General features: G+C 33.4%; 1 protein-coding gene across 1 annotated transcript; it reads right to left on the reverse strand.

The window, feature by feature from the left end:
- Positions 1-9,178: 9,178 nt before the first annotated feature.
- On the reverse strand, positions 9,179-11,067 carry LOC131045398 (U-box domain-containing protein 33-like). Its single transcript, XM_057978984.2, has 7 exons — positions 10,914-11,067; positions 10,704-10,822; positions 10,487-10,611; positions 10,268-10,395; positions 9,995-10,149; positions 9,722-9,847; positions 9,179-9,646 (listed from the first exon to the last, which is right to left on the reverse strand). The coding sequence occupies exons 1-7, from the start codon at positions 11,065-11,067 to the stop codon at positions 9,179-9,181; spliced, it is 1,275 nt and encodes a 424-aa protein (XP_057834967.2).
- Between the last annotated feature and the right edge of the window lie 257 nt (positions 11,068-11,324).

Consider the following 11,324-nt stretch of genomic DNA (forward strand, 5'->3'; position numbering starts at 1 on the left):
GACTCTTCATTTTGAATAGGGTCATTTGAAAAGGTGGAAGAGGCATCATGATCTTGCTTAGGAAGTGGATTAGGAATGGGATTTGGAAGGATTATTTTCTCTTGAGATGGAAGGAATTCATCTTGGAAGAAATGGAAAGGTATAAGGGGATCATCATGGGATTCTAGGGAGGTAGGATATTTTTTAATCATTAGATGGGATTGAGGAGTTTTGGTGTCTTGATCTTGATTTATAATAGGACTTGTTTCTTCATTTTTCAAATTATCCTCTTAACATGGAGTCACTTCTAAGGAAGGGGTAGGATTGTGCATAGGTGTAGGGGATTCTTGGAAGGTCTCCATATTTTGACATGATGCGGAAGCATTTTGAGTGGGAATCTCTAGAGTGGGTAAGTTTGGAATTGGAGTGTATGATGGCATAGGATCTAGGATTTTCAAATCTTTAGAGGAAATTGAATCAATATTGCCATTAACTTGGATTTCCATAGGAGATAGCCCTTGAAGGTAAACATGAGAAGCTTCATTGCTTGAAGGAGATGGTATGGATTGTTGCTGACAAGTTTTAGGAGATGAATTCATCATGGAAGGGATGGAGGCTACATATGGAGCCTTGCTAGACATAGGTTCACAATTTTGATCTTTCTTAGAAATAGTTCCTTCTTTTTCTTTAGATGAGTTATTAGGATCTTCAATTTCAATGACACCATTATCAATGAGATCTTGAATCTAATGTTTTAATTATATGCAATGCGAAGTCTTATGTTCATTTTGTCTATGATATGTACAATACTTACTCAAAAATTCCCATCCTCGTAATATGATAAGATTGTTCTTAAGAAGCTCTTCCAAAGCTAACTCAATAGATTGCCCCAAAGGTGTAAACTGTCTATCTAGGGAATATTTGGAGGAAATGTCTTTATGTCTTGGTGAAGGTATCTTGTGAGCTTGTTTGAGATTTGGTCTTTGATAGTCAATTATTTGTTGGTATTTTCTTGTCAAATCATATAATTGTTTTAGCATTCCTTGAAGTTTCTCACTCTTGATATCATGCATTTGTTTTTCAAATGGAGTCATTGATTTATTTTGTTGGATTTCCATGTCATATATTTCTTTCTTGATATCTTGAAATATTTGAGCAAAGGTAGCCATGGGAATTGGAGCTAAGGTATCCATGTGATTCTTACTTTTGTCAAAAAAATTAGAAGAGCTTTTGGTTTGAACGGGCATTTACAACCAATAGGACCAAGAGCTAGATGTGTTGCAGAAGTCAAGATCAAATTGTAGCTAGTAGTTCATTTAACATAGTGATTGAGTGAAGTAACCAAGATCTGGTTTGGTTTCAGGAATGATCTATCCTGTGTAAGACATTATCTAAGTTAACTTAGGTTTGATAAGATGTTGTTTGAACTAGCTGAGAGATGATCGATAAAATCGTGCAACACAACGACAAGGGTACACTATCAAGGTTGTTTATACTTAGGAGGATGATAACTAGTTTTAGGCTTGTTGTAGACTGTTTTAGACAATTTTGACTAACAAGATCAGGAATTCGTATGACAGAGGATTGGACAGAGACGAGATTCTGACAGACAAAGTTTCAATGACTAACGACTACCATTTTTTGATAAGGATTGATGTTTCGATGACTGACAGAGACCAGTTTGGACATAGATAGGGTTTATCATTGATTTTGTTTGTTGTTTTCTCTAGTTTTGGTATTCCAGTTTTAGTTTTAGGGATGAAAATATAGAAAACACACAAGATATATAATAATTCAATCACAACATGCTAAGTCTATGGAAGTTGGCTTAGAGAAGAAAACCTTTGCTTGCTGACTTAGGTACACACCCAATAGCTAATCAGAATACAGCCACTAAGTCTCACGCAATGGATTCTCAACGCCCTATTACCTGACTCCAAATGCTAATGGGGGCATGATATGGCAAGTGTTTTGGGAGAGTTACTATCTCTCTTGCACAAAGATTATCAACCTTTTGGAGGTGAATGAGGTAGCTTCTAATCTTATAGTTCTTAGTCAGGAATTACGTTTGAAATTACCCCTTAAAGTCACGCAAGAATGATTGAGGGCTATAGCCCGACAAGGTACCGAAATAAGTTGTAGTCACGTAAACATGATTGAGACCATGAGGCCCTACAAAATGCTTTATATGAGAGATCTCAAAGAGAAAACTCAAATAATCCCATCCTATGAGACTTTAATCACCAGAGGCCTATTTATTATAGTGAGTTGGAATGCTCAGGTCCAGCTGTACTCACTTGGGTCATTCTCATAGGGTGATTACTTTTTCCCACTATGACAGGCTTGCTAAAGGTACACAAATCTCAAAACTTAGAAAAAACCTTCTAGGGTCTAGATTTTTTATTGTCTATAAAAGATAAGAGAATACTCTCCTACCTCTTAGATTTTTTTGAAAACACAAAAGACAGATTTGTTCTTTAACCAGATAGAAATTTAAGTGCCTAAGAAAATACTAAATGAATACACAATGTTAAGTGGATTCTCCTTAGGCAACCTGCAAAACCAATATGTCAGTAGTCATTTTCTTCTTGATTCTTTGGCAGGCGTATGTTTGATTGATAGATTCTTTGACAAGCGTCCTGAAAACATTAAAAGCCACAAATTAGTTGCTAAAATAAAATAAAAAATAATTATCAAAAGAAAATTCTAGCATACAAACTATAAATTAAACTAATCTAACAAGAATTTCCATTTTTTATGACTATCCTAATGACAGTTTTGATAGTACTTCACTCTATCATTTATACGTTTTTAACTAGAGATATTTCTGGAAATCTCTTTGGTGGAAATGTTAATAACTTGGTTTTACAAAACATATTAAAATTTTGTTTAGATCCAACGGTTCAATAATAAGTTATGCCCTCCGAACCGAGACCATTTTTTATTGTCACAGAAGATTAAGTAAAATGATAGTCCTGCACTCTGTCAATCATAACTTTCAAAATAAAAATCTTTAGGAAACTCCCATCGGTGAACCTGTAGAAAGCTTGGTTTTCAACAACATATCAAAAATTGGTTTAGATCCAACAGTTCAATAAAATGTTATGACTTCCAAACTGAGACCATTTTTTACTGTCATAGAAGAACAAACAAAAAGAAAGATTTTTATTTGCAAATTTAACGCATGTTTATTAGTTATAAAAACCAAACATTAAATTTGTTCAAGAAACATTAGAAATATTGTAGTCGTGGGTTTGAGCCCCACGGTGGGTGCCAAAAATGTGTGTGTGAAAATGAACCTATATTTGTATCTGAATACACAACACTTCAATTAAGTCATTACATCCATGGTTAGACAAATATAAACATGAATAATAAAACCATTATAAAGTGACCCATTGCCTTCTAGTAGATGCGAGTTTAGATTTCTCTTAGTTTTATAAGCTATCCAGTGACTAGAAAACACCTAAACGAAGGATTTTTAAATCTATATGAGCATGAATTTAAGCTAGATGGATGCAAGATTTAAGCTAGATGAATAAAATATATGCAAGATTAATCTATCATGATTTAAGCAATATTAAGCTAAATGATTTAAGCAATATGAAATAATTAATATGCAATATCTCAATGAAAATTCTCAATGAACCTAGAGCGAAAACAACATAATAACAATATATTCTCCAGGATTTTTGAATGAGAGATGAGAGCTTGAATTTATAGAAAATTCAGAAAGAAACCAAAGGCTGACATCAAATGATGATGAGCGGTCAAGATTTTCCAAGAGGAAGCACAATCCAGGTGAATTGATGTGATTGGATGCTTTTCTTAGTTTTAAAGGAAATTGAACTAAAATTAAGATAAAATCAAGAAAAAAACTGATTTATTTTCTATTTCATTCAATTTTAAGATTTAATTGTTTTATTTGCTTTCTTTGAGACTATTTATCAATTTTTAATTTGTTTTTTCAAGATTATCTCGAATTGATTTATTTTCTCAAATTTTTAATTCTTTTTTTGTCAATTAATTCCTTTTTTTATTTGTTTCCTTTTTTGAAGATTTATGGCAAATTGATTTATTTAATTAAATATGTTAGGATATTTAATAAAATAAATAAGATAATTGTTTAAAATGATTTACTTGGAATGATTTAATTAATTAAATAAACATTTAATTAATATTGATTGATTAATTTTGCCATGTGACATTGATGATTTAAGAAATTAATTGTGTGCTCAAGATTTATTTAATTGCCTTTGGTTAGGACCTTGGTGATGTTGTCGAGATTAGGGGCTCATGGTTTAGATGACCATTTGTAGGGTATTATAGTAGCCATTGAAACTAAATTTTTCAGTTTAATGGTTCTTCTTTGTCAACCAAAAATGAGTTACTACAACTGTGAGTAGTTCCTCTATCAATCAATACCACTATCTCTTGTCCTTGTAATATACCTCACACCTTGACAAAGTTTAAGTCCTTGAGTTCAATTCATAGTGGCAATTATATCATCCTTCTTCTCTTTAAGTAGGGGTTTCTTTATCATTGGTTGTTCTTCCTTTGTTTCATCTTTGTCACTACTTAGATCAGATTTGTCTTCCTCATCACTATTGGGTATAACCTCAATATAATAAAAAAATTCTCTTATCAATGCATCTATGTCTAGGATCTCAAGATTCTTTACAAGTAAATGAATTTTTCTTCCTCCTTAGCTCTTGAGTAGTTTCTTCATCCAATTTGTTTCTTTTTGGCCATTCCCTTTGGAAAGGTTATTTTGTTTTGTCCTCATGTAGGGATGATGTCTTTGATGGATTTTGTTCTTTGTTGCACTTGAGTTCTTATATAAAGCCTTCTTAACCACATCTTGAATTGTACTAGGGTTGAGTGCTTTGATCCAAACTCTTAGAGGGTCCATTAGGCCATCCAAAAATAGAACAACCAACCTTCTCTAAGAAATGATAGTTACTAATAGGGAAAGCCTTTGAACTTCCATAATATAATCATCAATAGATACCCCTTGCTTAAGCTGTGCCAATTCCTTAAATTGGAGGCTGGGATCCTTTTTGTCAAACCTTTCTATTGGCTAATGAACTAATCACAATAGTATTCAAATGCAAACTAAAAAGCAATATACTTCATATTTACTCCATAGTGCTCACCTCATGTCACTCTCATGGATCTAGAAAATGACTTATGGGTTCACATCAAGAATGATGAGAATTATAAATCTTATTGTAGTATATTCCTTAGAAATCATTATTTTTGAACTTTCCCAATGAACTTTTTCATTCTTTGGTTATAACGATCTTTACTAAAATGAAAAAAAAATAAAAATGGACTAATAGATATTTTTAGGGAGTTATTTAATAGTACACCATTAATTAAAGATATCATCCTATATTAAATCAATTTGTAGACATATTCACTAGAACCTTCATTAAAATTAAGTATCATCATTTGTGATCTATCTTGGTGGTGAATAAAATTTCTTCAGTGGGAACACCAAATTTTTTTTCTTCACTCTCTTATACAAGAAATTTTTCCTTGCATGAGGTTTTATCCTTCTCATATTATATAGTTTATTTTTTATTTCTTTATCTTTCTTTTTTTTGAGAGATTCATTTGTCACAAGATTAAAGACACTTTTAGGGAAATTTTAATATATATTATATTGTAAGAGTAAGACACTAGTCATAATCATTTTTTGTCATATGTCTCACTTTGGCCTATATAACTAAAGGTTTCTCACATAATGTTCATATTCTATTTACATTCTATGAGAGAAATATTGTTTATTCTTTCCATAATTATCTTCTAAGTTATTTGTTCTTTCTATTAGGCCTCCAAACATTGGATGGATATCTCCATTGTGAAATATTACAATATATTTATACTCTCATTATTATATTTAAAATTTCATGTGGTGTCTCCTTATCTCTTATAGCAATATTTTCAACATATTTAGTGCTATAGATTTAATAATTATTGTACAAAAAACATTCTCATATTTTTATTCATCAATGAACATCCATTAGTCTACCAAAAATTATGTAGAATTATTATTAACTTGAGCTTCTATATTTTTTTAAGGCTTCAACCTATTTCTCCAACCATTATTTATTGTATTGCAAGGGTTCATGCTCCCATCATGTTGATCTTGCTAGTAAAAATAGCATGCTCTCCCCAACAATAGGTGACAAACATTCATCTACATTATATCTCACAAAAATTCATTGTTTTAACTTCATGTCTTAAATTTTACCATACATTATTCATTAGCATTTTAAGAAAGAAAAATTCATGATTTTAGATCCAATATTTGTTAAATTGCCATTTAGAATGCAACAATAATAATATGATGCAAATAATAACCAAATTATATGATTTTTATAACATCTAAGTTTAATATTAAAACCTATATTGATTCTATAGAGTCTCATCATGGTAGATAAATTTATCTTGCCACACCCATTGCATGGGTAAAAATGCATCTATAGGATTTAAAGCTTTCATATGTAAAATTTTAAAATCTCTTTTAAGAATTTATGTTTATGATTTTAATCTTAATTTTACCTTCATATATTGTTTGTAGAATCTTCTATGCTTGTTTAGATTTTTTGAGAATTCCATCGTGACCTATTTAATGAAGAAAAAGGTATTCACGTTCTATTTTTAATCTATTAACATGTATTCTTTATTTATTCCTATACATTGTATGCTTCGTCATGTGGATTAGGAAACAAAATTTTCATTAAATTTTAAACACCTTGAAAGAAAAGAGAATCCCTTAATCTTAATTATCTAGAAATCATAATTTTTAAGATTTGAGATCGGGCAAGTTTGTTTCTCATACTTTCCATGATTGTAGTAGATTAAAAAAAATTTAAACTTGACTTTGATACAATTTTACTTAATGAAATAAACAAAAACACAAGATAATTTGTGCAAAAACAAAGAAAAAAATGAATATTATTGTATGAATATAATGAACAACACAAGACAAAAAAAACACCAAAAAAATATAAAACTTATTGAATAGAATTTTTGTACCAACATAAAAATGCTCTCTTTACACTCTTAATTGATAATTATAGAAAAAAAAATCCTAAAAATATAAATTTATTGAATAAAACTTTTGTAACAACATAAAATTGCTCTCTTTACACTCTTAATTGATAACTAAAGAAAAGAAAACAAAAAAATATAAAATTTATTGAATAAAACTTTTGTAGCAACATAAAAATGCTCTCTTTACACTCTTAATTGATAACTAAGAACTATTATATTTATATAAAGTAGATCACACTTTCTCTATCTAAAAGATTCTTAAACTTAAATATTAAAATATAACCATTTTTTTTTGAAGCATCTTACTTCTTTGAAATACAATTTACATAAATGTGCCAACCTGGTGAAAAAGAAATAAGATTTACAATGTATAAAAGAACAATTTTCAAAATCTGAAGTAAAAAAAAATGATTGTAGATACTAAATATTTTAAGATTTTAAATGAAGATCTTCTACTAGTTGGTATACAATCTCTAGCCACTAGAATCTACTTTTACTTAAATATTCTACTCTCTTTCTTAAGATAAAAGACGGATGCCTGAATTTTTATTAAAAATAGAATTGGTTACATTTTTGGATGTAGTATAAAATAATAATAAAAAATAAATAAATTAGGGGGGCAAAACAATCCGCGTCTTAGAGACAAAGGAGAAATCCCAGCAAACATACAGTAGTTACAATTCTGGATATAGTATAAAGCCGGAGCAGAAAGAGCAAAACAGTCGACCTCTTAGCAACAAGGGACAAACCCCAACATACATACAGCAGAAGAGATCAAAAGGACATTACTAGACAGATTTAGCCCTAAAACTGAGTAACATTCCTTGAAGAATTATGTAGGACAGACGCCAAGAGACGTAGTCAGGAACAAAATCCACTGAAGTGTCAATAATTTTACATTTCGTCTATACAACAGATATTTCTCCCACCAGAATTTACAGTTAAACTGAATGTATAGTAACAGTAATAACCCTAAATTGAAAGAAGTTTCACCAGATTTTGAAGTTAAATGTGTCCTTCTTGCCACTGTAGAATGGCTGATCTCAACGAATGGTTAGATATCAGACTCATGCTCAAGCTTTACATTTGTCATGGGCGATGTGTCGTGTCCTCGACAAAACCATTCTTTGATGGCCTCCTTTTCATATGTAAACCCGTCTGCTGCAACACAAGGATACTGCATAATATCCTGCAAATTAAATTAAATTTTCTTATCGAACAGTAATTTCCTGTCAATGTCAATCAAAATAGCATTTCTAAAAACCTAGAACTTTAATATTGATATTTACAAGAGTACAAATTGATATTTACCTTAGTTATTGGACAGAAGAAGCAACTCGGACCATCTGTAACCTGAACTGTGCGAGGCCTGGCGGCGTCAGTTTCAGCGATTTTAAAGCTTCGAAGCTTATCCATCATTTTCATCACAGCTGGCTCAAGCTCCGGCCTCTTCTCGCTTACTTGTTCCGTGCAAAGTAATCCAAGTTCAGCCACTTGAGTAGCGTGCGCAAAAGGCCATTCACCTGCTGAAGGGTCCAAAATCTGTTTCAATTCTCCACTACCAAGCGCACTTTTTACCTCATTTACCAGTCCCAGCGCTGATTTCCCTGTAAGAAGCTGAAGGATGATCATTCCTAGGCTGTATACATCGGATTTGGTTGTGTATTTGCCGCTGCCCATGTACTCTGGATCCATATACAAATATGTACGTCTTGGCTCTGGTTCTCCCTGTACAACTTCTGGTAGACGACGAGCGAGACCAAAGTTAGTGATTTTACTTACATCATTCTCGTCGAGGAGTATATTTTCGGGCTTAAGGTCGCGGTGGACTATTGGATCCGGCTTTAAACTGTGTAAGAATTGTAAAGCAGAGCAAATTTCCATGGTAATTCGGGTTCTTTCCCGCCAAGAGAGCGGTGAAGTGCCGGTTTTACCGCTCAGACGATCTGCCAGGCATCCGTGGGGCATATACTCATACATTATACAACCTCGCTCGAAACAGGTTCCTAAGATCGTCACCAAATTCGGATGCTGGATACCTTTTAAAATATTGACCTGCAAATAGAATATTATAAAAACCCCTAAGATATCAACGAAGAACAAAATCTGCGATGTTTTAGATTAATTTTTATGTTTATACCTCGCGTCGGATCTCCTGCCAACCCTGTAAAGTGTCCTCCCTGAGGGTTTTAACTGTAACCGTTGTTTGTCCTATTGCGCCTCTGTAAATGTTGCCATAGCCACCGACATTGAGTCTTAAGCTCTCAGATAAATTGCAGGTTGCCGCTTTAATTTCGTCGAAGGAATATTCCCTGATTTGAAGGGCATAAGAAGTGGATGACGTTTCGATTCGAGGCCCAGAACGCAAACAGCCTTGAAGCTTCTTAATTTCAGCCTCCTTTTCTTGCAAAATGCGGTAGTTTTGTTTCTCCACCGCTGCGAGCTTCTTCTGTGTCGCTTCGAGTTGCTGGAAAGCATCGTCTCGTTCAATTGAAAATCGGTTGAGCAGAGATATCCACTCGTCTTCTTTAAGTTTTGATTCTAAGATCGCGCTTTCTTTCTCTTTCACTGCTTCTTCTAAGGCGGCTTCGTATTCTTTAAGCTGGTAAATGCAGGAAAGTTTAAGAGTTTCAGACATTGCATCTTAGATAATATGAAAGAAAAAGCTGTGCCATACCTTGCAATGAGATCTCAGTGCAGCCGCCTCTGCTTCCATACGTCTTATGGTTTCCCTTTCCAATTCTCTTTTTGCCTTCCCCAACACCTCCGTTAATTTCAGGATTTCGATATCTCTACTCGCCTCCTGCATTCCATTACGAATATTTGTAAGAAAATATTTACATTTTTCGAACCTTATATTTAGCAACTGTCGTGAACCTTTTAGAAAAGAGATCAAATCTGAGAAAACTTTGAGGGAATGAATTTGATCTTTAAGAAGGTGAGGAAATACTGGAGATAATTGAGGCTCAGACAGGACATCATTCGCATCTTCTGACGAAGCTGCCGTAGAATCTCCATCCACTGGAAAATTATGGGAAGCTTCACTGGAGCTTCTCAAGCCTTGTTCGGGGTTTGGCTCCACAGAGAAAGATCGGCCAAAATCAACTGACAGTTTTTCCAATCATGTCGAATTTCAAATAAGAAAAAAGCGCAGCACTCATAAACTACCACTGTAATATAAAAGCCAAAAATTTATTTTTACAGAAATGGATAGATCACTGACCGTTTTCAACCGCACAACCTTTTCCCTCTGACACAAGATTTTCCTTACATACGATAAACACGTCACAACTGTTGATCGCGTGTTTTCGGACGTAATCTGCTTTTCCTGGCCCTTGAATCTTCAGCCTTCTGTAATATTTTATTGAAAATGTTACAGTCCATTACTATTTACAAAATTTGACGATGTTACAGGCTAGAAATAGAATATTGTTGTGCATACTTAGACAGGCCACCGCGTGTTGACGTTGTGCCGATGACAAGTTTCGTGATACCCCTCTTCCGAACTTCTTCAACAATTCCTTTAGAAACATCAAGCTTGGAAACAATCAAAGTATCTGCTTTCACCTGTTGGACATTCACGGATTTGATAAGGCACATGTACACAAGTCATCTCAACAAAACAAAAAATCTCTTTGTAGAGTCCGTGAGATTCGTACCCTGGCTCGGCTGCAAACCTGCAAATATTTGTTCATGCAACTGTCGATCTCCCTCTTTTCATTCTTCTCGTAGGCCTCCTTCAATTCACTCCTTACTTGCTTTACAGGAATATTCCCCGCTGTAATCGCATAGCTCCAAATTTATAAAAGAAAACAATCGGATCTACATATTTTTTTATATGAATGTTATCTGATCTTTTAAATACTTACTTCCGGATCGTATAAACAGAGGTGGAACATAAATATGAAGGAGGACTATTAACGCTGCTTGCAAGTTTTTTAGCGCCCATTTGAGAGCAGAGGCGCTCTCATGCAAATCATTGCCAACGGCAACATAAATTTTCTCAGCTGCAGATTCCTTCATTGTCCGGCTATGTTTCAACCTGCCGGCGTTCGCTTAAAACTACAGTTCTCATGCATAAAGTATCCAAGAAAGTTAAGCCTGTTACACTTCGTAAATTGCAAATTCCAATCCACATTTAAGGTGCAAACATTTAAACAAGATCTACTGTATCTTCTTCGGTGGATTTTCCGCCAGAAGGAAGGTGGGAAGGTAACACATTTCTTCCCACCAAAACGCTGCACAATTTTTATAAACTATAAAAACCGAAGCACTTCTGC

The sequence above is a fragment of the Cryptomeria japonica genome, chromosome 4 (assembly GCF_030272615.1).
Source record: "Cryptomeria japonica chromosome 4, Sugi_1.0, whole genome shotgun sequence".
NCBI classification, from domain to species: Eukaryota; Viridiplantae; Streptophyta; class Pinopsida; order Cupressales; family Cupressaceae; genus Cryptomeria; species Cryptomeria japonica.

Bases quoted from the DNA above. Each gene is read 5' to 3' on its own strand.
- LOC131045398 (XM_057978984.2), bottom strand. From the start codon at position 11,067: ATGAAGGAATCTGCAGCTGAGAAAATTTATGTTGCCGTTGGCAATGAT. The intron at 10,396-10,486 runs GTATGCACAACA...AAAATATTACAG, and splicing joins ACACGCGGTGGCCTGTCTAA to AAGGCTGAAGATTCAAGGGC. The intron at 10,150-10,267 runs GTCAGTGATCTA...AAAAACTGTCAG, and splicing joins AGGTTGTGCGGTTGAAAACG to TTGATTTTGGCCGATCTTTC.